At 39.9% G+C, this 26,742-nt stretch overlaps 1 protein-coding gene across 1 annotated transcript; it reads right to left on the reverse strand.

Annotated features, from left to right (window-relative positions):
- Positions 1 to 199: 199 nt before the first annotated feature.
- Positions 200 to 26,689, reverse strand: ZC3H12D (zinc finger CCCH-type containing 12D). Its single transcript, XM_032217001.1, has 7 exons — positions 26,322 to 26,689; positions 17,890 to 18,076; positions 16,557 to 16,983; positions 8,946 to 9,085; positions 6,651 to 6,885; positions 4,319 to 4,425; positions 200 to 2,491 (listed from the first exon to the last, which is right to left on the reverse strand). Exons 3-7 carry the CDS (start codon positions 16,856 to 16,858, stop codon positions 1,482 to 1,484), a joined length of 1,794 nt encoding a protein of 597 aa, XP_032072892.1. The 5' UTR covers positions 16,859 to 16,983; positions 17,890 to 18,076; positions 26,322 to 26,689; the 3' UTR covers positions 200 to 1,481.
- Between the last annotated feature and the right edge of the window lie 53 nt (positions 26,690 to 26,742).

A 26,742-nucleotide genomic window follows, 5' to 3' on the forward strand; every position in this document is an offset into this window, starting at 1 on the left:
CATCTTTTTCTAATGGTGGGGGGAAGAAATACGGCATGAAAAGAGAGGATCCACGGTAATATTTTCCTCTTAGATGTACCTTGTCCCTTGAATAGCAATGCGTAAACACCACCCTACCAATATATTAGCATTCCCTTATATGTCATAATTTGGTTTATTTGACAAAAGAGATACACTAGATGTAATTGGGTTGTTTATTTTTATTTCAAAGAGTTGTCCTTCACTTTTCCACAAATAGGTCCTCATGGTAGCATATTTATTTTGAATTAAAAAACATATCAATATAATAAGCAGACAATAAGTAAATTAGGAAGCAATTGCAGAATAAGCCATTAACATGTTAACGTTCCATCCACAGCTTCAATACTATAAGGAAAAACTAATTTGTGCTTTCAAAAACAAAGAAATGTATCAAGTAAAAATGTTTTGTGGGAGAATATAATATCACCATTCTTCCTAGCTGTTTATATTCACATCAGCACTGTGAACTAATCTTAAAAATAACATAGTAACCTGTGAAGGTTTTTTTTTAAGCATTATTGAAATACATCAAAATGGAGGTTTTTGGATGACGATCCAGGTATCTCCATATACTAGATCAGTTGCAATTTCTGAAAATACCATATTCATGAATAGTCCGGTAAATAACAAACTAAACCAATCTGAGGGAAGTAGTTTTTGTCCAGGAGGGGATTCAATTAATGCACCAACAACAACAAAAAAGGTGGGGAGGGGGAGACTTCAACATACAAGTGCCACCTGAAGGCTTATTTTTCTCTATTGGCTATTAAGAAAAGGAGGTATAAATGTGTGCATTTTTAAGCCAAGTCCAGCTAGTCACAAGGGCTGAAAACGTAGTGATTGGGGGAACACTATTGTCCTTGTACCTTTGCCTTTCTTCTACAAGGCTAGCATGTCAGAGCAGCTGACAGTTCTTTTACTAAACTTGGCTGCTCTCTTAAAGACTCAGTAGTGACAACCCTGGATGGGACACCACCAGGAAATCTCATATCCTGGAAAAAGGCAATTGCAAATCACTCTTACGTTTTTATTGTATTGTTGCCAAGAAAATTGCAAATAGGATAGTCCAGTAAATAACAAACTAAACCTACTGTACATGGTCATATCTATGTAGCCACCAAGCATTTACTAACAGAAACTAAACATAGATGGGAAAAAAGCCCTTGCTCATGGTTTAATAAAGGAATAAGAAACTTGGAGAATGATTAAATAGAAACATATGAAGCTGAAGCCGTCTAAGGATGTTTGTGGGAAATGCATCTAGGAAGGATCCAAATAAGAATATAAATTGGCTTAATGGACTGACAGGCTGTTTTGAGGATGGCAAAACATAAATGATTGAAACCAGAAAAACAAATTTTGTGTGTGCTTGTGTATATATCTATATATCTCTTTCTGTTCTTACTGGTTGATCTACTGAAGTTGAATGTACCTTGTGTAAAGAAGACATGAGAAAACCTTCACCATGGTTTCCTATTAGGGAACCTACTATGAAGATTCCCATGCTTCCTAGCTAATGGTATAAAATTTCTCACTATGTCTGTGTTGGAGGAAATTAAGGCTTGGTTTTCCTGAAAATATGGGAACGTAAACCTTAGGGGTTGCTGGACATTTGCTTGCTCTTGAGAAAATGGAGTTTGAGCCAAATTCTGCTGAGACTCCACACCAGAAGGACAATTGTATCTTCTGAGCAAGTTGGAATTTAACAAAAATAATTGGTCATAAGGTCTAGTTTGCAAATGTCCAATGTGACCCATCTCCCCATACTTGCTATATGAAAATACCTCAGCTGAAGAATCTATAGAATCCTGTTCTTCATTGGACTGGGCCTTTGAGATCTCCCTTGCTAAAAAGGAAGGTGTTTGTAAGGTCTGTATTGCTGATGCCTGTTTTCTACAACACCCCTGGAAGTTACACATTTCTAAACATGGACAGTCCAAGCACCGGTTGTGATGAGACAAAAGTGGACCCTGGCTGTATCTGAGATAATGGTCCCTAGGGGACTCACCTACTAGGGCTTCATATTTTGCAGGTCTTCCAAGTGTATTTCCAGAATACGTCCTGGCAGTTAGAGAAGATGCAGTGAATTGTTCGGCTTCCGCTACTGCATATCCAGTTTGACCATGTTGCAATAAAGTTAATGGAACCTGGTAGCTGTCCTGATACATGTTTGCCCAGTTGTTAGCTGAATCCATCTGGTACTCTCCTATCTGTTGTGGGACACTAGTGTGAATTACTTCTGAGCTGAGTGCTGTGCTGCTTCGGTTAATAGTACTTCTAGGACTATATAGAGAAGATGGATGCCCACTCTTATTCTTCGTGGGGTTTGTTCCCTTCTCTTCTTCAGTCTTTTGACCCGACAAGTAGGTTTTAGCTTTGACCCGGAGTTCATCAGCTACAGAGAGATGGTCCCAGTTCAGTCTTTCTGGGTGGTAAAATTTGCACTTGATGCCGTATGTGCACTTTTTGCCTGTGGAAAATAAAATGACTAGATAAATCGGCTGGTATCATTGGGCATGGAAGCAGATGGGAGCATCGTATACTTTTTAATTTTGTAAAAATAATTTTTCCATATAGAGGTAATCCTTGACTTACAACCATTTGTTTAGCGATCTTTTGAAGTTACAGCAGCACTGGAAAAAATGAGTTAGATCTGACCCTCTTACAACCATAACAGTATCTCTGTGGTCACATGATCAAAATTCAGGCGCTTATAGTTACAACAGTGGCAGAATCCCGGGTTCGCCTGATCATCTGCGACCTTTCCAGCTGTCTTCCAGTAAGCAAAGGCCATGGGGAAGCTGGATTTACTTAACAAAAGCAGTGATTTGCTTAACAAATGTGGCTAATGGGCCATAAAATTGGGCGCAACTCATTTAATAACTGCCTTGTTTAACAATGGAAATTCTGGCCCCAATTGTGGCCAGATACCAAGGGTTACCTATACTTTGTTTTTATACAAATACAGAATAATGTTGAGAAAAGTTCATAGTTTTGTGGAAGATACATCTTTGAATGTCTGGAGAATATAATTTTGCCACTGAAGAAGCAAAACACGGCAACGATTCTTGCTAGTGCCATAACAGCAAGCTTCTCTTATATAAGATTGTAATTGATTATAGATCAAAAGATGTGGCATGCAGAGTGGGACAGGAGTATATATATATATATATATATATATATATATATATATATATATATATATATATATATATATATATATATATATATATATATATGTTATATATATATATATATGTTTTCTGAGGTGTTAGTATGTAGGTCTCTAGTTGTTCGGGTTTTCTCCCGCGTAGAATTGGAGATGTCTTGGCGACGTTTCGACGAAATCACATTCGTCATCTTCAGGCTGCTTCAGACTACTTCAGGCTTGGTGTTTCCAGGAGTAGTGTGGTAGTTCCACTATAGTTCCACTATATATATATATACACAAATGTAACAAAAAGGCAACAGTAAAAAAATATTGGGTTTCTGTCTGGATGGTCTCTTGTGACGAGCCGAAGACAGAGAGTGGAAGTGTGACCTTCCTCCCATATTTGGGCATACCAGGGGTTGTGACTTTAAATATATACATATACATATACATATACATATACATATACATATACATATACATATACATATACATATACATATACATATACATATACATATATATATATATATATATATATATATATATATATATATATATATGCGCACTATTAATTCTCACTGTGCAAAAGGGAGTGCAATGCACTGAAGTCTGAAATTCTACTACCATAATATTCCTTTATATCCTTGCACTTGCAAAGTATGCACAAGCGTATAAGAATGCTTTGCCTAATAATTTGCATAACCAAATTCCTACCTCTGTATAGTGAAGTTTACTACACGGAAGGAAAAAAATGAAATCAGGGATAATTTCAGTTTTTCTTGGGAGGTTAACTTTGAGACTTCATGGGCATTTCTTAGAGGTGTTCATAAAGTGAAAAATGTATTTTGTTTCATGCAGAAAACATTGTTTAGCCAAACCATTCTAGGTGGGTTATGATTTGGTGTAGCCAAAATGAAACCTGGAACGTTCTGATTTTTTTGTATCTATAATGTCACTTAAGCTGGGTGCTTGCTCTTTTTAAAGATGTATGGGTTCCAGATGTAAATATCTGAATATGCAAATAATGTGCAAATTATCATGAACTATTGTGGAGGAAAACCAATGTTTTAGTCTTGTTCTTTCTGTAACTGGTTTCATTGTAAATCTTGCAAACTAACCGATTGAGCATTGAACAAAACTTACCATAAGGACAGAGCTGCCATCTTGATTCAGGGAAAAGAGGTTTTCTACTTAGAAAATTATCCAGAGAAGGTCCATGTCGGCCCAAAGGATCATCAGGTGGCATGAATCTAAAAATAAATAATAACAAATTACTGAATCAACATTCTCATGATTTTCTGATATGTGCTGAAGTTCACAATGTATCTTTATATCTTTAAATATTCAAACCAATGTCGTCATATAAAAAAATATCTGCAAATATACATGTGAACTCTCACACAAGTTTTGGATATTTATATATTTCTAAAGCCATCATAAATTAGAATATTGGAAATAGCAAATCTGCATGGGCAAACCTTTGAAGCTATAGATAGAGATTGTATATTAAACCTAGTTAGTGACCATTTCATTAGAATTAATGTGAGCTAATATCTGCCTAGTTTGCTGGTTGTCCATTTTTGCATTTCTACATTGGCAGGCAAGTTCGAAAGGTTTAAGATAACACCTCTGAAAACCAGTACAGTACTGATTATAATACATTGATTAAAGTATTGTTTAGAATTGGGGAAAGTCAATTCAAGCTTCTGGTCAATCTTTGAGCTCCTGGCATGATTTTAAGTGAGAAGGTCACTTTTAGCCTCACTTTATAAGGCTGCTATGTGGGTAAAAATGGGGACAGAACACATGTACAGCAGAAAAATATGTCCCAGCTGTGTGGAAAAGGGAACAAAAATCTGACTTAAACATTTATTATAGCCACAGTCTCTACCAGTTTTGCAAATAGCAATAGCAATAGTACTTGGACTTATATACTGCTTCACAGTGCTTTACAGCCCACTCTAAGCAGTTTACAGAGTCAACATATTGTCCCCAACAATCTGGCTCCTCATTTTACCCACCTTGGAAGGTGGAGTCAACCTTAAGCCATTCAATCTGTGGCCTAGAGGTGGAGCTCTCACCTCATAATCAGAAAGGTTTTGAGTTCGATCCTAGGTAGAGGCAGATGTAGGGTCTCCTGCTTGGGCATAGAGTTGGAGTAGATGACCTGCAAGGTTCCTTCCAACTCTGTTAATCTGAGATTCGATCTGCCAAACTGCTGGCAGCCGGTGATCAGCAGAAATAGCCTGCAATACTGCACTCTAACCACTGCACCACCACAGCTTTTTTCAAATTATATCTATATTGATTCAGGGGGGCAAATACAAATCCAAACATTTCTTGTTTCCTCTTATTCATGCCCTGTGTTGGATCCAGCAAAAGCTTCAGCAGCCAGAAGAGTGTCTTCTATTTGCAGAATGTTTTTGACTCAGTGGGGTCTTTTCCGTGGCTCCATAGAATTAGCAACCTTCACCAACCCACCAGTCCCTTGCAGTCCCTAGGGCCATGGAGAGCCAGATGATGACAGCAAAGGGTAGACAGGACAATGTGCAAAAATAATTCCTTCCATCAGCAGGAGCAATGCGAGTGGAATTCTGTCATACGCCTGGTCTGCTATCTTTTTGATGGTTTATAAACACGCACGAGCTCAGGCATGTCCAACCTGCAGCCTGCAGCTACATGCAGTCCTGGACAGCTAGTAATGTGTCCCCATAAGATTGCGATTAAAAATATTTTAAAATATTTTTGTTATTTATATACATTGACTATATTATATATTTTATACATGGCCCAAGACAATTCCTCTTTGCTCAATGTGGCCTGGCCAAGCCAAAAGGTTGTACATGCCTGTGCTAGCTGATCTCAAATAGTGGACCATTGATTTAGAGTTGCAAGCAGACTTTCCAGTTCTACCCAGAAATACCTTCTTGAGCTAATCTGTACATCTTCTGCAATCAGCTAGATATCTGAACTACATAATAATCCCAAAAATTTAACTAGATTCAATGCCCTCCCAAAGTCCATTATTTAGAGGAAGATGTGAAGGATCCACCTTTAAACAGAAACTATCCATGCAGTGGTAGAATAATTGAAATGATGGAACACAATAATATGTATTGCCCTCTCTGTGTAAGTGCTTGACAGGAATTATTTCTATAACTAAATATCCAAGTTATTCTGATTTGTTTTAAGTTGTTATTTTTAGATCAATCTGATTTTATTTTCTTGTACAGTGTGCTGTAATATTTACTCTTAATACATTTTAGAAGTTTTACAGCAATTATGTTTTTCCTTTTTTGTTCTAATTAATCATGATTTTGTTCTTTATCTGCTGGTCTGTTACTGAAAAAAGATGGATCGATTGATTGGCATGCTCCTCCTTCTGAATTTTAAACTTTAGATATTGCTCTTGAAGTCTGCACTTTTTAACATTAGAAATCAGATAGATCTGTTTGCACATATACCAGACTCTTACTTGTCATTGACGAAAGAATACATGAGCAGTCGCTGCTCAATGAACCATTTCCACTCAGGGTTTTCATTCTGCAGATCTCGAAAGTTGTCGTTGGAAACAATGACCCCATCTTGTTCATAGGCCAATTTAACAATGTAGCGATCATCATAGCACATCATTCTTTTGCCCTTTATTTTGCGGGATGGTGTGTAGATGAGAATTGCTTGCTTGGCCAAGCTTTCAAGGATATGTGGATCTAAAATTAAAAATGGGGCAGGAAAATGAACAAATACTACCACACACAGATACAGAAAAGAGTTGCATGCAGAAATGGAAGATGGGTTTCAAAATGTCAGCATTGCATAAGGAAACAAAAACAGCTTGTAATGTTTTTCATTCAGAATACGGAATAATAGAGTTGGGAGGGGACCTTGCAAGTCTTCATGTCTGGCTGATTTGTCAAGTTCATATATTTATAAAACACCATTTCGATGCCCATTTAATTTGGAATAAATCTGAATGCTTCCCATTTAATTAGAATATGAACTGAAATGTAAATTGTCTGGTACATTGTGGTCTCCCAAATGTTCCTGAATAAAAATTCTAGCTAATCTAGCCAATGTTGAAAGATGCTAGAAGTTCAGCAACATTTGAAGGACCACACATTCCCTGTTTAAACATTGCTTGCTATGTTTATTTTATAAACTGATCCCAAAAGCTATCTGTTACTTACTCAAAGTTAGCTTGGAATCTAGGATAACTCAACAACTGATTCTCACATCTGGAGCTGAGCAGCCTGGAAATTTCACACATTAAATTGTCATTGGGTACAGAAGTGCAGATACAGCTGAAGGTCATGAATATGGATATAAAAAGGTAACTTGTCCACAAACGGCATAGTAAGTGAAATACTGTCTAATAGAACAATCTCTTGAGAAAATTACTGTATTTTTCTGTGTATAAGATGCACCAGAGTATAAGACACACCAGGGTTTTGAAGAGGCAAATTTTTTAAAAAAGTTTTTTCACTCTGCAAACCTCCCAAAACTGCCTGTTTTTCGCAAAAACAGCCCTGTTTTTTGTCCAAAAAAGAGGGGGCATTGATAGCCTTTAGGAAGCTTATAGAGTGCTCCTGGGAGCTGGGAGGGGCAAAATTGAGCAAAAAACGGTCTGTTTATTGCGCATTTCTGCTCTCCCCAGCCCCCAGGAGCTCTCTGAAAGCTTCCTACAAGCTATGCAGGGCCATTTTGGTGAAGGGGGCAGGGTTTCAGGGGGCAAAAAAATGCTGTGTTCGATGTATTTTCAGCCTCCTTTTTGAGAGAAAAAGGTCCGTCAAATACTCTGAAAAATACGGTATGTAAAATTCCACTATAAACAGACAAATACCAGTAGAGTTTAAAATGAGAAACATTGTACTACACTTCCTCTACAGTGTAATATTTATAGAATATTCTAGATACATTGCATGATACAGGTGTTCCTTAACTTACAACCACAATTTAACCTCAATTTTCTATTGCTAAGCAAGACAGTTGTTAAATGAACTGTGCCCCATTTTATGACCTTTCTTGCCACAGTTATTAGGTAAATCCCTGCAGTTGTTAAGTTATGTGATTCTGGCTTCCTCACTGACTTTGCTTGTCAGAAAGTTGCAAAATGTGATCACTTGAACCCCACCCCCCACCTCCCAGGATACTGCAACCTTCATAAACATGAGTCAGTTGCCAAGTGTCTGGATTTTGATCACATGACCCTGGGGAAGCTGCAATGGTCATAAGTTTGAAAAAACGGTCACAAGTCATTTTTTCCAGTGCTTTTGCAATTTCGAACAGTCATTAAATGAACTGTTGTAAGTAAAGAACTACCTGTTCTTTGTAGTCCACTTCTTTTAGACTTCAAGATAAAATGTATCTTGTAAGTAAGAGTTGTTAAATTGGTCTCTAACTTATGAGCATAAGTTGTGAGGTAATTGATTGACATCAGAGTCTCTGAATTCTAGATATTACTGCTATTGGTGCAAAGGAAAAAGCAGATGCTTGCTAGTTTTTTATTTGGTAAAATAAACAAATAACCAAGCTAGCTGTTTCTTGGACAAAAATAAAAAGGACTTAAAGGTTGTTTAAATATTTGAAAACCAGCAGCTATAGCAAAACTGATTAGGAGTGGTTCTAATTGTGTTTTCTGCCTTATGCTTTTGTAATTCCATAGAAGCAGTGTGCTGGTAAATATTTAATCTCATTGATTGCAGTATGAATCATTTAATGTACAACTGGGAACTAATACTTCATATTGAAAATCTGTTGGATCTGTTCATACCTGTAACAGGGGTATCAAATCGAGACCGTTCCTTTCTCCAAGATGGAACGAAAACTTTGATATACTGGTGGCCTCTTTGTTTGAACCAGTCTACCACCAGCTGAATTCCTAAGCATGAAAATACTTCTTTGTTTCCATGACTGGAAAAAATAAAAAAAATGATTATTTTTGAATGTTAGCAAATTACAGTACTTTTTAATGGCTTTTGCCGTATATCATATGCTGGATTTAAATGAGCTCTTGTGTCTGGCAGCTAACATTTCTGGCAAGTGGGAATGCCTTTTTTCTGATAAAAAATTGATTTATAGAATTTCATTCTATACTGAAAATCATTTCCTAGCTCAAAATATCCCTAAAAGTATTTATTTTTCTAACTGTTGTGTAATTTCAATACTTATTTTGATGGAGAGACCATCAGTTCCCGAAAAGGCAAAATCTATCTGATATACTAACATATCTAATTGTTCCTGCCCATAACACCAATGGCATTTTGAAGATTTATCTTTTAAAAGCAAGTTAAAGGGAGAAGACTGTTATGTTTATCTATCTCCCACATCTTTTTCTTATGAACCTTTTGGGAAAATGGATCCAAAGTTAGATATTATTTCACATTCTATCTGACTTAGAAATCTATCTGGATTCAGGACCAGGAGAAAAATAGGAAATATACTGATCTAGCAATGCAATTATAATAAGATATCTAATAGTCAGGATCTTATTTGAAAAATCCCAGTAAAGTTCTTAGATGTCTGGAAGACTTCTATAAAAAGAATGGGGTGTTCTAATGACCCAGGTATCATCTTATTAAAAAGGTGACACCTGGGTGGTTTGAATTTTGCCTGAAATCAAACTGTTGGCAGCAAAATTTCTTTCAGCCTGAAGATGTTTACTTGAAATATAACAGGGAATAGAACAAAACAGAATAATAGTTAGAAGGGACCTTGGAGGTCTACTAGTTCAACCCCCTGCTCAGGCAGGAAACCCTATACCAGACAATTGGTTGCCCAATCTCTTCTTAAAGACTTCCGGTGTTGGAGTATTCACAACTTCTGGGGTAAGTTGTTCCGCTGATTAATTGTTCTAACTTTCAGGAAATTTCTCCTTAGTTCTAGGTTGCTTCTCTCCTTGAATACATAAGGTACTTGTATATTTTGCATGAAGTAGAGTTTCTACCAGGGGTGGGTTGCTGCCAGCATTACTGCTGGTTTGCTTGGAGAGCGCACATGCACAGTTGCATGTAAATTGTTCTGTGCATGCACAGGACATTAAAAAAGGACTAAAAACATGCCAGCAACAGCATGGGCAACTGGGCAACTGGTTCAGGGGCGTGGCCAGCCTGCTGTCCCTACTGATTCGGCAATCCAGTCCCAATTTCCACTACTGGTTCACCTGAACCGATGCGAACTGGTAGCAACCCACCTCTGGTTTCTACCCAGTTTTTAATTATCTAGACTCTATCAGATACACACTTATTTCAAAATGCTGGATTTTGAATACTATACTTTGGCAATACCTACAATCCTGTAAGAGCAGAATCTTATATTAATTTAAGATTATACTTCAATTAATTGCATATAATTAATGGGACTTCTCCCATATCCATTGATTCCTTTATTTTTAAAAGAAAACATGATACAATGGGAATTTGCCTGTTGGGCACAAGAGAGGGAACCAGAAAAGTACAATATAGACATAAAACAAATAACACAAGTAAATAAACGGAGAGGAACACTTAAATATTAATTAATAACACAAAATGGTACAAAACACCCTAAAAACGGACAAAATGAAGTTTGCTTTTGAACAGTGGATCCAGGTTAATTTTAGAAATGACTGCCATTATAGATTTAAAATTACACTTAAAGTAATTGCCTATGATTAATAGGTTCTCTTCTTGTGTATTTATTTATTCCATCTTTTTTTTTTTTTAATTTTCAGCTTTTTCACTGAAGCAATTTGTATGCCATCTACTCCCTGGACTCCAGGTGGCTTCATATAAAATAAACAAAAATTTTGAGCGAAACACAGAACATGAACTTGTAACAAAAAGGATGAGGCAGGATTTTTTTTCTTGTAGTTTTTTTTGTCTTCATGGAATCTAATAAAGTAGGCAATAATTTTAGCAGTATCCCACAATTATGTAGTAAATCTACTTAATTTCTTCTATGTTGTAAAAGTATCTGTTCAAAAATCCTGGAGTAAGCTAATGATTGAATATTCTGAATATTAGTTACTGCTTCTATTATTATATCTTATAGAGTAAAATTCATTTCAAGTCAAGTATGATTACTGATAGCTTCAAGGACATTTTAGTGTGGTTTTTCTTGGCAAAAATATGAAAGTCATGTTGTCTTCTGAGGTGTTTTTAGGGCTAGGGCTTCCAAACAGAAACTAAACTGAACCCTGTTTAGGTGCTGCCACCTAGCTGAGCATCATATGTTATACATATTTCCCCCACAATTGTGCAGCAATTTCCTGTGGTTTACCTATTTGCATGTACATATTTCTAATCTAGAAAAAGTTCTTTTCTGTAGCCTAGCTGGAACTCCAGTTTGTATGGCATGGACCAAGGAGAGATGCGCATAGACTTGTGATGGATGAAATCCATTGTTAGGTTATCAGAAGTACCCAGTGACGTGCGGTGAGCTTCATGGCCAGTGAGGTAAGCGCGAAAGGCCCACCGAAGCCCCGGTGCCGCGTCCGCCATAGAGCGGGACCCTCATCGGCCATGAAGCTCACCGCACGTCATTCGGCAGTTCAAACTCTGCTCTGCAGCCCAAACTTTCTCCTCCCAGCAACTTGGCCTGTTGGACACAGTGGTGGCAGGGGGAGGAATGGGCTGGGTGGGCTGGCTGGCTGGGGAGAGCCCTTTAAAGCCCTGCTGCCGCATCTTCCCAGCAAGACTTCCTTTCGGCTTGCAGTTTCCCTTGCCTGCCTTAGCCAAAGCTTGGCGCCCTGCCTCTGCTTTCGCTCTCCCTCCCTCAGGTCTGCAGCAGCGTTGGTGGCAGCTCTCGGCCTACGGCTGCAGCGTCACGCAGGCTGTGGAAGGAGGAGGAGGGAACCAAATGGGAGGCTTTTACCGGGTCTGCGCCCCACAGCCAGGACCATCCTTGCGCCTCAAGCCACGTTTCTTCCTGCAAAGCCCTTCACGCGTCAGGCGGAGCTCTCAGGTTGCCCAATCCAGTTTCTCCCAGGTTCAAAACTATGGAGGGAGGAACTGGATGGGCAACCCGAGAGCTCTGCCTGACGCCCAAAGGGCTTTGCAGGAAGAAACGCGCCTAGTGGGGAAGAAGGGGCCTCCTGTAACACAGAAAAGCGAAGGGCCCCGGGCAAGAGCTGAACACACGCATGCACTTTTCGCCCATAATGGCGTCTCTCCTGCAGCCAGCTGGGGCGCTTGGGGGTGGAGAGAGAGAGAGAGAGAGAGAGAGAGAGAGAGAGAGACGCCGAACAATACTAGTCTGAGGCTTCGCTTGCGGCCCATCGTTCGTTCCCCCGCTTGTTACTCCGATGCTCTTCCGAAAGAGGCGACGGTTGCCTGCCTGCTGTGTGTGTGTAGGGAAGAGGAAAAGGAAAATGAGCAAAATAAACAAATCCTCCTCAAGCCCCGCTCGGAAAAGCAACTGGCACGCCCGCGCTGTAGCCCGACTAATTGCAAAAGCAGCCGCTTATGGCGATGCCACGCAACAGGATGGATTGGCTGCTGCACCTTTTTGGAAGGAGGGTGGCGAGGAGGGACGAGGGTTAGAAGCATCGGGGGGGGGGAAGAGAGAAAGTGACTGCTTCCAAATCGGTAGCCGCTCAGACCAAGCGAAAAGGCTGCACGAGGAGCCGCTGGGAGAGATGCCAGAAAGAGCGTTCCCGTCGCAGCCCAGCCCACCCTCGCAAACTCTCAGCGCCCCAGTTCCAGTGAACCGGGAGGCTGGAGATTTGCCAGTCCGGTGTCTCTCCTCGTCTATTTCTAGGAATGTGCGGCACTCACTCATTGCCTGGCACATGCATAAAAGCGAGTTGTGCCCAGAGTTCGGGAGCTGAAAGGAAGTCTTGCTGGGAAGACACGGCAGCATGGTTTTAAAGGGCTCCCCCCTCCCCAGCCAGCCAGCCCACCCAACCCATTCCTCCCCCCGCCACCACTGTGTCCAACAGGCCAAGCATCTCATGTTTATGGTGGACATAAACGTGAGACGCCTGGCCTGTTGGGACACAGTATCGAGAATGTCCCTGCTGCCTCCGCGCTCCGCCGCCTCGCCCCCTGCCTCCTCCGACCCCACCGCTGTGAAAAAAGAAACACACACACACACACAAATTCCTCACAATAAAAAAATTACAAATCCCCCCCCTCCCTCCATCCGATCCACATACCTTTTCCAACTGTGGAAACTCTCTCAACTCTCCTCTTGTCCGTCCAATGTAAGCGTGCTCAACGTAATGATTCGCTGCTCCCAGATCAGGAGGCGGGAGAATCAGTGCCTCCTTTGCATACGAATTTTTTTGCTTTTTAACCCTTTCTTAACTTTTAAAAGGCAAAAAATTCCTTATGCAAAGGAGGCCCACAGTTCTCTGGCCTCCTCCTATAGTTAACACTAAGCACTGTTCCAAGTCACTGTGACTTGGAATCTGGTAGCAACTACCCTGGCTTTAATTATTTTTAAAAAATTCTTTAAAATTCTTTCCTTTCCTTCAGGAGACTGGTGAGGCCCCGCCTCCACTGCCTCTAGTGACTGCACGTCCCTGGAAGTACCCTACTTGGATTTAATTGTACTGAGACTTTACAGTGATTTTGGTACGCACAGTAACCAGAAGTCTTGTATTTGCTTAGGGAGACAAACTGCCTAAGATAATTTGACAAAATAGAGCAGTACAGTCATTATTTGAGTAGTAGCTGGCTATAGAAGGCTGATATCAAACAAAGTGGTTTTTCATTTCCTTTAGTTTTTACCAATGGGGTTTTGCACATTCACTAAGCAAATTCACAGAGATTTTTTATCCCAAAACATAACAGCTTGTTTACATTAGCATTGTTGTAATTGCCCTGTTAGATATTGTTTGATATTGGAGGGTCCAATATCCCCTCCATGGGTTGCTTGTTCTCGATTGTTTCAGACAAATTGTAAAATCCTTGTTGACCCTCACACACAGGATACTGCATTTTCCTGAGAAACTGTGGACTCCACTCTGAAGGGAGAGCAACATATTTGCATGTCACTTATACTAGTTATGTCAGCTGTGACCAGGGGGGCCTTTGCCCAGGTTCGCCTGGTGCATCAATTGCGGCCCTACTTGGATCGGGGTGCACTTCAAACAGTCACTCACGCCCTTGTCACCTCAAGGCTGGATTATTGCAATACGTTCTACATGGGGCTACTCCTGAAAAGCGTTCGGAGACTACAGCTAGTCCAGAATGCAGCCGCGCGAGCGATATTGGGTGTACCAAGATACACCCATATTACACCTATCCTCCACGAGCTGCACTGGTTGCCAATTGGTCTCCGGATGCAATTCAAGGTGTTGGTCATTACCTTTAAAGCCCTACATGGCTCAGGACCAGCGTATTTGTGAGACCGCCTACTGCCGCATACCTCCCAACGGCCAATAAGATCCCACAGGGTGGGCCTCCTTAGGACGCCGTCAGCCGGACAGTGTCAGCTGGCGGGGCCTCGGAGGAGGGCCTTCTCTATGGCGATTCCGACCCTGTGGAATCAGCTACCCCCAGAGGTCTGGACCTCGCCCACCCTCATGGCCTTCAGAAAAGCTGTTAAAACTTGGCAGGCCTGGGGCTGTTGACCTTATTATGTAGGGTCCAGCCCCAATTTGAATGTATGCGTGTTGGAGAATTTTAATCTTTATTTTTATTTTATTTTGTTTGTTTTTCTTTTCTTGTTCTGTGTAAGCCGCCCGGAGTCCTCCAGGATTGGGCGGCCTATAAATCTAATAAATTAAATTACATTAAATTAAAGAGGTGAGTCAGGAGTAATTTACTCCAACTTTTAGCAATGTCTTGATTAGGTGAACAGCATTATTCATTCTGAGGCCATTAGATGTGTTGGATTATCATTCACATCATTCTTAGCAGATGGGATCTTGCTAGTGTAAGATTATGAGACTCATAGTCCAGCAGGTGCCAGTTTGTTATTACTATGAGTATTTCAATTTGTAAAAGCTACGTAATTGCAAAACAACTCAAGGCAATGTACAAAAATTTTAAAAACCCATCATGAAAGCAAACAGAAAAATTGAAAGCCAATAATGTTACAAACAGTGGGACATGGTGGCTCAGGGGCTAATATGCTGAGTTTGTTGATCAGAAAGGTCGGCAGTTCAGCAGTTCGAATCCCTAGCACCATGTAATGGAGTGAGCTCCCATTACTTGTCCCAACTTCTGCCAACCTAGCAGGTCAAAAGAATGTAAAAATGCAAGTAGAAAAATAGGAACCACTTTTGCTGGGAAGGTAACAGCGTTCCGTGCGCCTTTGGCATTTAGTCATGCCAGCCCTATGACCGCGGAGACATCTTCGGACAGTGTTGGCTCTTGGCTTTGAAATAGAGATGAGCACTGCCCCCTAGAATCGGGAATGACTAGTGCATATGTACGAGGGGAACTTTTACCTTTAACTTTAATGTTATGAACAAAAAAGTTAATCTAGCAGTGTTGTTAACTTTATGTTGTGTGGATTTCAACTCCAGCATAGCTGGCTGTGAAATTCTGGAAGTTGGCTATCCATGGATCTTAAAATTACCAAGCTTGAGAAACACTGCTCAAGGATACAACAAAGACATACAAAACTGTCATGCAAATCTGAGAAAGAAGCCAGGCATGCTGCCTACACAACGAAGCAGGAAGTAGCAGATAGATTGAAGCTTCTCCTTAGATGAGTCCAGCCGTGTGAAACTCTTCCTTCAACGTACCATGGTAAGAAAACTTAAGAAGTGCTAGAGCTTGCAGTTCAGTACAGCTGGAGGGCATCTGATTCTGAAATTAAGGGAGTGATGTGTATATGCATACAACATCTATTATTTATTCTTCTTTCTCCACCCCCACCCTCAATTATATTTAAATGTAAGGTCACAGACTCTGCAGACTCTTTCCTGTGTCACTCACCACCCTCTGGTTTTTGTCATCAGGAAATCTACAAAAACAACAGTGAAATCTGTTGTCATAAAAGGACTTTTACCTTCTCTTGGATTTTGTAATAAAACAGGCAGCTGCACTTTAATTGGCCTTGGGCACAGAAGATCTCCCTGAGATAGGATGCCTGTCAGTTTAGGAAATGTGCATAAGTGGATTTTGAAAAGAGAGCTTGTTTACATGCGTGGTTATTTAATTTCCTCAGCTACAATTTAGATAAGATCAGTTTGCACATGAAATGTCCTTCCTGGGTTCCCTATTTGAACGTAGCACATTTTCATGCTGTCATAGCTCAAATACGTTAGAGAAGAACTTCATGTCATAAAAGTTCAAATTCAACACAATCATAATGTTAATTCTATGCCTTCCTGAAAAAAGGAAGAACCCACAGTTGCATTCAGCATATTTTAAATCTTGACCTATCACATTCTAAGACTGCAGAGCAAATAGAAGCCCTTGAGACAACAAAATGGAAAGATGCTTGCCTCATTGCAATGTTGCTCCCATCGATTACAATAGGTCTCAAATGATCAGACGCCTCGTTTGGTTCCTCAGTAGAGCCCTGGGGAAATGGGAGGGGCCCTGGTAGTCCATGAGCAGCAAGATTGGGTTGAAAACATTGTGCCTCACTCCGATTCTCCCGAGGTCTCTTCCCCATGAGGATCAATTCTTGCAGCAAATCATTCTCCGAAGCTTCTTGACCTAATTTCTCTAGAACTTTGCACACCTCCTTCTTGCTGTAGCCCAGCTTATGGAAGAATTCAAGCTTGTTCTGCTGGGCTTCCATGTTTGCACAATGATAGGAAATCCTGCAGGATTAGTACTTTTGAAATTGGAGAATCAGATGATGTAGCTGGGTGCAGGGGACATTTATGCTGCTTTTAGTCAGTAATGATCATCTACTGTAGCAAACTGACAATATGTCAGAGAGAGATGTCAGAGAGAGGGAGGGAGGGAGGGAGGGAGGGAAGGAAGGAGAGAGAGAGAGAGAGAGAGAGAGAGAGAGAGAGAGAGGAAAAACCACAAAAATAACTATTTGGTGACAATGATAAATCAAAGAAGTGCCAATTAGATGATAAAAAAACTTCAGGATTAAGCAGTTTTTGCAATACAAAATTACAGAATCTACTTTTTAATAAAATTATGAAATTGAAGTATTGATTACAAAATAATATGTTTCTATTATTTATTTATATCCCACCCTTATTATTTCTTGTATAAATAACTCAAGGTGGCAAACATATCCAACACAACTTCCTCCTCCTATTTTTCTTACACAACCCGGTGAGATGGGTTGAGCTGAGAGAGAGTAACTGACCCAAAACCATCCAGTTGGCTATTGTATTCCAAAGAAAATATCTACATAATTTTAATAAACATAATAAAAATTGCTTTCTATTCTTGAAATGCATTGTCAAGCAATCCCCAACACTTCCCAATATCTAGGATTTGTATATATAATATTGACAGGTGTTCAGAGACAAAAAGTTCTTGGAAGATACCTATTCATATGAATCTCCCTTCTTCAAACTGATGCTCACTGTCAGAATTTGTAACTTGCCTGATGAACCCGCAAGAAATAATCCTAAATCATTTTGAGACCCTTAAATTGTGAAAGGCTGATGCAAAGTTTTTGCTGCTTAGTATTCAGTCTCCTCAAGGGACAATTTATCACACATAAATATAATGCTTTGTAAATATTGGATAAAACAAAATGACATTTCTATTTAGATTTCTCTTGAGTTAAAAAAAGGCTCATGAGGATAAAATAGAGTATTTACTTTACCTATCTCAGATTGTGTTAGTCTCTTGACTTACCAGATGCGTGCTGCCTGTCTTGAGATGTTCTGAGCATCAGTAATTCTCTCTTATTAAATATAACCTCTGGGTAACCAAAATCCATCAGAACATCAGGTAATATGCCTAAGATAGGTGTGCAAGAGTGACGTAGTCCAAATCCTGTGCATGTACATACGCACGCAGATGCTTGACTTCAGCTTTATCTCTGATGAAAACAATGAAAAACAACTTCATCAGGGAGTTGCACTGTGGTTAGCAGAGGACAGATACCATCTCTTCTGCTGGCGAAGTAAATAACAAATGGTTAGCAATAAACAAACATTGTCCAGCATTACTGAGGAAGAAAAGTGTCATTGATAACTTGTGACCCGATTATGAGGTAGGTGGGATACGTTGCTTTGATGCAAAGTTTAAGAACTATTATTGTGTACCGAGAACCCACAGTTCTCTAAAGATTTTGAGCTTCGGCTTCTAGCGGTTCCTGTGAGTGGAGGGAAATTCAGAGTTGTCACTCTGCACATCCTCTTTTTCAAGGCAGAACTGCACGGCACTTCTAAATTGAGCTCATTATCATGTTGCATATTCTTTGAATTTGGCTAAATCCCAGAAACATTTAACAAACATCTCCCCCGCTCCATATTTTTTTAGTCACTTGTATTACTTTTTTGTTTGTAAAGGGAAAAAGGCATTCCCCCTCCCCCCAATTTTCAGGCATAGATGCAGGCCTCATACTCATTAAACAAATCATAAGCAACCTAAAATTATAATATTTTTAAATAGTTACTTCAATCAACATACATTTTTAACATATTCATAGCATTTATGGCTGCAACAATTTTTGTGGAGACTTTGGTGCTCTGGAACATAATTGTATGCTTGGAGATGTTTCGTTACCAGACTAGATAATCTTTTCAGTGGTAGAAGGGAGTGGGGTTTACTCTGTTTATATATAGCAACTTGTCCTGAAAGTGTTGATGGGGGTAGTATTTTCTCCCCGGTAGTTCCTTGATTAGGGAATCAATTACTGTTTGTTTGTCTGATGTGCAGCTGTAGTATTACAGTGTAAATATATATAAATAGGTCATGGCACTCAGGTATTGGTATAATTTCTGTCCCTAGTAGGTTTAGGTTTATTGGTTTTGTATGCCGCCCACTCCCGAAGGACTCTGGGCGGCTCACAATAAACAGGGGAGGGAATAAATAAGACAATACAAACAATTTTAAAATCCAACAGTCACAATTAAAACGGGGCTGGGTGCTTTAACAGCCCCCAGCCTGCCGGAACAGCCAGGACTTAGTAGCTTTACAGAAGGCCGGGAGGGTAGTAAGGGTCCGGATCTCCACAGGGAGCTCATTCCAGAGGGCCGGAGCAGCAACAGAGAAGGCTCTCCCCCGGGGGGTCGCCAGCCGGCATTGGCTGGCAGATGGAACCCGGAGAAGGCCAAGCCTGTGCGATCGAATTGGTCTTTGGGAGGTAATTGGCAGGAGGCGGTCTCTCAGGTACCCAGGTCCAATGCCATGTAGGGCTTTATAAGTGACAACTAGCACCTTGAAGCGAGTCCGGAGACCAATGGGCAGCCAGTGCAGCTCGCGGTACCGAAATATATTTTTAAAAATGTCCTAGGATTTATTTTAATATATTGTGTCCTGGTGGATTACAATATAGGACAAAATTTGGAGTGGGCAATGTTAAATTGAAGAAAAAAAACCCTGATGAATAGGATTGATCTATGTATGACTACCCTGTTTCCCCTAAAATAAGACCTACCACCAAAATAAATCCTAGCTTGATTTTAGCATGCTCCTAATATAAGCTCTACCCCAAAAATAAGCCCTTGTTAAGGTTGTTATCAGTGGGAGGCATGGCCAGTACTGGAAGCAGCAAGGGCATGAGGGGAGGGTGTGATGGTATCTAGCACAGCACAGGTGAGTTTATTACCTGTCCAAACAGCAGGAGGAGGCAGAGGCAAGGGGGATGCATTGCCCAGGATGCGGAAAAGCCGAGAGTCAGTAGGTTGGAGCAGGTGACCGGCAACTGGATGCTGGTCTTTGCACACTGGCACTGGCAGCAGATGGAGGCAGAGGTGTGTAGGGGGGGGGGGCAAGACAGACAATCCCGATGAGCCAAGTGGCCATGGGAAAACTGAGAGATGTGAGGACGAGCCTCCATGCCCACCCTCTATTCTGTCCCACTGTCCCTTGGCTTCCCTGCTCTTTTGTGGCCTCAAGCAAGGAGAAGAACTGGGCCTCTCATACATGGGCGTGGGGGGAGGGGGTAAAAGACATCCCCTGGAAATAAGGCCTATTGCTTATTTTGGAGCCCCCCAAAATATAAGACTAGGTCTTATTTTTGGGGAAACACAGTAGGTCCAAATATACTGTCATAAGGACATATTATTCTGTGAGCTTTTAAAATTCCATGTAACTCCATGAGCTGCTAACTAGATATCTCGCTTGCAATTTTGGAGGGATCAACCCTTGCCTCTAATTTGCCAAGGAATGAATTTATACTTGATCATTTTATTTCTGAATGTATGATCTATCATATATTGCAGCACATTTGAAAAAGTGGTCAACTAATACCTTTGAGTTAATTTTGACTCCTGGAAGCTGCCTGGGCTAGTTCCTGCAGTTTTCTTGGCAAAAAAATTCAGAAGTGATTTGTTTTTACTTCCTTTCTAGAGCTGAGAGAATGTGATTGGCCCAAGGTCAGTCAGCTGGCTTTGTGCCTAAGCGGGACTAGAACTCTGTCTCACATTTTCTAGCCTGGAGCCTTCCCCACTATACCAAATTGGCTCTGGGGTCAATACATGTGTCTAACAGAACTTAACTGCAGGTGAGTGATATGATATAGAGGCCAGCCCATCACAAACCCTTGCTAAGTGTTTATTTCATCAAAATAAACTATCTGCCTGCTTCCTTGTTTGAGAAGCATTTTATAAAAATTTGCAACCCTTACCCCACCCCACTCCATCTCCACTTCCTATCAATTTTCTGTATTCTCTCTTCTCCTACAATGAACATGTTCCAATCACCACTTCTCCATAGTTGGGTCAGTTCGAGCAGCTGTTTCTCAACCTGCAGCTTTGGCACACAGGAAAGGGGAGGTATGGTTGATTTCCTTTGGGCTCAGCTGCTTCATTTTATTCCCCTGGAGTCTGTCAACATTCGGTGCCGTTCTAGGCTTACGCTCTAAAAGCAGGGAGGGAGGTATTTCCTATGCTTACATTTTTTATTCTTAAAATACTTTGCCTGCAAACTTAATGTTTCCCAGGTCTACTGACCTCCCTCTTGGATTATTTGATTCTAAAGATATTTTGAACAATCTGGGCCCCAAAAGCTAGCTCTGGATATCCTTGTTCATACTGAAATGTGTTCTTGATGTTTTGATCCAATATGAACTCTAAAAATGATTGTTCTAGCAGAAGTGATTCCGAGAAAGAGAAAAGGGAGTCATTAATAGTAACAAGAAGAGAAGGAAGGACAAGTGTTGGAAATATCACAGATGGACTGGTCGGTAGGATATGCCATGTTAAGAGCCTATTCCTGTTGAGACCTTTGTTAGGCTAGTACAGCGGTGTCAAACTCAAGTCCGGGATTGGATCCGGCCCGTGGGGTACTTAGACCTGGTCCGCGGGGCCACCCTGGAAACAGTGAAGGACTCCCAAGCTCCGTTTTCGCTGGCAGAGGGTTGCAGGAGGTCGTTGCAGCCAAAACGGAGCTTGGGAGCCCATTTTTGATGCCAGAGAGCTTGGGCCACCACAGGCACCCCCGACACGAGTGAGGTCAAGCTGGCCACACCCATCCTGGCCACACCCACCCTGTCTCCCATCAAATACAACCCTGATGAGGTCCTCAATGAAATCAAATTTGACACCCCTGGGCTAGTACATCAGTGGTGGATGAGGGGGGAGAGGAGAAGGGCTAGGAAGACTGGGATAAGTTTTACAAGGAGCCATGGAGGGAAGTGGAAGGGCAATGGGCATCAATTTTGACTTACTCTAACTCCCCCCTCGCCTCCCAGATTTTGTTTCTGTTCAAAATGTTTTGGGTTATTTTTGCTCAGCCGTAAGCTAAAATAGTTGAGAAGTTGGGAACACAATTGTATCAGAATCAAGAAAAAATAAGTTTTCCATACTGTGCCCACCTATTTAATTTCATTCAAGACTGCAGAGATAACTCTGCCCTGGGATATAGCTCTCTTCCTACTCTCCAAGTAGTTGGAATCTATGCCAGTTCCTTGCTTGTACACGGAGCAGAGCAGGATATAAGCATACGAGACTACACATTAAGCAAGTACTTAAAGATGCTGCTTGGCTCAAATTCAGTCCTGCTCTCCCCCCCCCCCCCGCCCCAAATGCTTTGGCACAACTAAATTAAAAGAAAATGGTCCATACTCACAGAAAGCGTAAGGGACCAGAATGGCTAGGCTGGCTGTACCTTCACCGTACCCTGAAGAGATGCAGAAGCTTACGCTGCGTTTGCAATTCTCAAGGAAGTTCAGATATTTTTTTAAGGCATATTGTTAATTGATTTTGACAAAGTGCAATGTGCAGATTGTAACTCATTTCATGGAAACATTTCTACTTCCTTAATGGGCAACTCATTTACTTACTACAATACACATACTTCAGGTTAGCAAAACAGGGAGGGATAGCAGGATTACAACACAAAGGTCATTGCCCATGTGAGAAATAGAAATCATAAACAGCAGGGTTTTTAGCTTCATTAGAATATTTGCTATTAATCTTATCGACAAATGTGTTTTGTTCTCTCTTGCTCTTTGCTGCATTGTGATGCAGAGATTTATTCAACTTTCCTTTGTTTCTCCTCCCTCTTGGTGGAATTGCCATGAGAAACACATAAGGAAATAGGTTGGGTGCTTTTTACTGCTGGTATTTTACCACAGGGCTCTTAAACCGTTTAACAAAGAAGATAGAAGATAAAAGCTTTCAGTTGCTGAGGTGATCTGATAGATCAGGTTCCAGCAGTGGTTTACAATGTATATTGCTCTAAGAAAACCTGCAATTTTACAATGTTTATTTTCTGTCTTTTAGCTTTCCAAAGAAAATTTTCTACCCTGAAAACATGGTTAACATGAGAAATCTTAAAGCAATCCAGTTTCAGTCAGATCATGGATAACTAGGGGAGGATTCTGGTGGGATTTAAAACAGAGATGTAAGCCTTCTTCAGCCAAGGGTAGGGCAGCAATTAGTAGGTCAAAATATAGTATATTAGCTTTATAACTCAATGAAATTAATGATGCATCACTGTACAAAGTATGCTTTTCCTTTTCTTTCACACTAACAAAATTACAATTTGCTGGGATCTAGGGGCTATATGTACTTCTGATTTGCCCACTCTGATTTAAAATCATTGTGATGTTAGCACAATTGAGTTCTTTCACTGCAGTGTTTAATGAACAAATGGTCCATAGAAAATGACATACGTTTGGAAGAAGGCGGGGCTTAGCAGTGAGAAGACGGAGTTTCAGGCTATTCCTGAAATTCCTCTATTCCGAAGGATTTTTGGACGGGTTCTTTGAACTCTAGCTGTCCCGGAGACGACAGTGAAGGTGAGGAGAGACCCAGGACCTCAGAGACACCCGCAAAGTCTCGGGGGGGGGGGTATTAACTCCTCGTGCCAATTCCTTTCTGGATTAGCTGTGTGCTAACTGAAACTGCAGGTTGCCCCTAAGAATGGCAGAAGTGATGTCATCTGGTAAGCTGATTTTATTACTCAAGAGAGACTGTCCGCGCTAAAAGCCTAAACTAATTGAAACCATAAAATAGAAGAATCTAGCGGCGAATTGGTCTTTTTTTAATGGATTTATGGCTGGTGGCTACCTTATTTCTTAAATGCTTCAAGGAATGCTTCGGCAACCCCCCTCACTGACTCTTTTTAAGTGGATCGTAAAGTCAACTTTCTACTAATTAGCCCGTCACGATCTGACATCTTTACTACCTGGCTGTGTTTACGATCAGATAAGATCGCGCAGTTTTCAGCGTGTTTATATTTGGAATTTCTAACTGCGACACATCATGGCGTCTGAAGCCTCATTTCAGATTCTTTTTTCCGCATGTCAAGAGCTTTTTGACTCTTTTCAGAAATTGGAAAGAAAATTGGATCATATGATTTTAAAATATGAAGGAAAAACTGAGATTGTTGAATGTTTGAATGTTCCTGAAATACAAATGGAAAATGTGAGAAATGGCGTCTGGTCTATCTCAGAGGAAGAAAGGAGGGGGGGAGCCATAAAGAAGATTCATTTAAAGAGACAGAGTGCAGGAGAAATGGAAACTCCACCCTGGAGAATTAAAGTCAATCTGAAAAATTTTACAAGCCCGGGACAACATTATTATTTCATCACTGACATTCAGAGCCAAAAGGTGCGAAGATATTTTTGTTTGGACTTGCTTATAAAAACATTTGGTAAATTTATTCAACGAATGGCAACTGGATTAAGAATATTTTGCTGTTGGAGGGACACAGGCTGACAGATGCAAGAATATAATTTAAAATTAGCTAAATCTGATTATTTTAATTTGTAATGGATAGAGCTGAATAATAATTGATATTGATGGTAATGTATATAATGTGGAATTGGCTGATAGATTGAAGAAATCTAGCTAATCTAATTGCTCTCTTTGTAACAGATATAGCTGAATAATAATTGATATTGATAGTAATGTATATAATGTGGAGTCGATATGATAAATAACAATTGGATATGAGAAAACATTTTTGGATTATACATAAAGAGTATTAATTACAATAACTACCACTATTATAAAAACTAAATAAAATACATACAATCTAATGTTAATCAACACTGGGAAAATGTTATGATATATTATATAACTAAATATTATGGATGTTCAGCTAAAATAGGATATGAGGATTTGATGTAAATAGAGGACTTTATAAGTAGTAAATGAAATGTCAGCATGTGTTATGGATTAATTTTTTGGTATAGCTAAGGATGAAGGATGTTTAAATAACTATAGGTAATTAAAACTGGAGGTATAATGATGTTAATATGGTAAACATTTGAGTTAAGATATTTGAATTAATATGAATTAATGGAAGAGAAGCACCAAAGCATGTTGTAACCAGCTGATATACTTCTTTTTTTTTAATCGATACCTGTGTTTTGTTCTTTTTCCCTGCCTGTCGTGTTTTTTTTTTTTTTTGTCCTATTTTTTTTTTTTTTGCCTTTTCTTTTTGATTTTTTCTTTTCCCACTGGTGTGGGCAGGTATTGTTCAAGATTATTACTTGTATTAATACTTTTAAATAATAATTACAGTCAAATGAAAATGGATATATAATAATGCTTAAGTTAATATGAGTTATGTTTGTTGACCGTGGAGGATCTGTAATCGATTGATACATTTTCTACAGATGTAAAGAAAGATGCTGTACTTGTTTCAATTAAAATTAAAAAACATTTATTTAAAAAAAAGAAAATGACATACGTTTGTGATGAATGTTTTAAGGGAGACGATTTAAGACTCATTTATAAATCACTTGCTTTAAAAAAAAACATAGTTGCTGATGAGAGGGTCTAATTAAAAAACCTTAGAGACAGAAACATTTCTGTTACAGATTAGAGCTATAGCTATAGTTTAACCAGCGTGTTCGTTGATACTGTTTGCTTATGGCAACAAGAAGTTATGTCTTCCAGAACAGGCCATCTATTTCTTTCTCATTGGCATTTAGGGCTTGCCCAATTTTTCAGCTTTTAATTTCCCAACATGAGGGATGCTCAAAAGTTGTGACACGCCTGGGGGATTGTAAAGATATTTTGGTTACTTTAATACAATTTAGATGTGCTTGGTAAGTGATTACAGAAATATCATAACTTTTTCACATTTTGTTTTATTTGAATATTATCATTTGCTTTCATAAAATGAATCCAGTTAGAAGGGAAAAACAAAACCCACCACATACATATATAGGGACTGATAGCTTTTTTTAAAATTAAGTAGGTACAATTTTACATTATCAAACAAAGCTACATTTTTTAAAAAAACTGAATCCGAATACAAAACCAACAGGATTTGCTACAGCTTCCTAACTAACATAGACTTACTGATATATTTGCTGAAATAGATTCATGTTGCTGTATTAGATGGAGGTGAAACTAAAGATTTGCATGGAAATACCGCAGCTAGTACAAAATGTGGATAGTCTCTCTTTTGTGGCAATCTAGATGCATCAATGTTGTACACTGCTATAGTGCAGAGTGGGACTTCTCATTTTCTCTCTGAAACAACAGGTATTTGGAGCAATGAACTCTTAGGAGTACCAACTGCATGGGCTAGTATCAGTGATGAACTGTGTATCTTACCAGTACATATTTCCATATTTTTATATATAAAACTTCAATATTATCTATTTGTATAAATACAACAGGGAAACCGTCAGCTGGCAATAAAAATAGATCTACCTCATTCATGTAACTGTACAAGCTTCATTCATTAACAGTTCCCTGTGAGAAAAAGAGAAGTAAATTCATCCAGTCTTGAATAAAGTCCTCTGTGTTCCTTTCAGAGTTAAAGGTGACTTAGAATTCCTTTCTGGCAGTAACAGCAGCAGACTGCTATCAGTAATAACCGGAATGCTGCAGGTTCCTTGTTACTGGACTGTAGCATGGATTTCTCTAATCTCTGCAATCTGCAGTTCTAAAAGGCAACAAAAATAACAGAAGAATCCATCCGATGAAGATATCCTCCCACAGAACTCTTATAGCAATAGCAGTTCGACTTATATACCGCTCTACAGTGCTTTCCAGCCCTCTCTAAGCGGTTTACAGTGTCAGCATATTGGGTTCTCATTTTACCCACCTCGGAAGGATGGAAGGCTGAGTC

This window comes from Thamnophis elegans, chromosome 4, assembly GCF_009769535.1.
Source record: "Thamnophis elegans isolate rThaEle1 chromosome 4, rThaEle1.pri, whole genome shotgun sequence".
Taxonomy (NCBI): Eukaryota; Metazoa; Chordata; class Lepidosauria; order Squamata; family Colubridae; genus Thamnophis; species Thamnophis elegans.

What these genes read in the sequence shown, in the direction of transcription:
- ZC3H12D (XM_032217001.1), bottom strand. Translation starts at nt 16,858, where the DNA reads ATGGAAGCCCAGCAGAACAAGCTTGAATTCTTCCATAAGCTGGGCTAC. An exon ending in ATTTGATACCCCTGTTACAG is followed by an intron (nt 6,886 to 8,945) that starts GTATGAACAGAT and finishes TTTTAATTTTAG; the next exon opens with ATCCACATATCCTTGAAAGC. An exon ending in ATGGCAGCTCTGTCCTTATG is followed by an intron (nt 2,492 to 4,318) that starts GTAAGTTTTGTT and finishes TATTTTCCACAG; the next exon opens with GCAAAAAGTGCACATACGGC.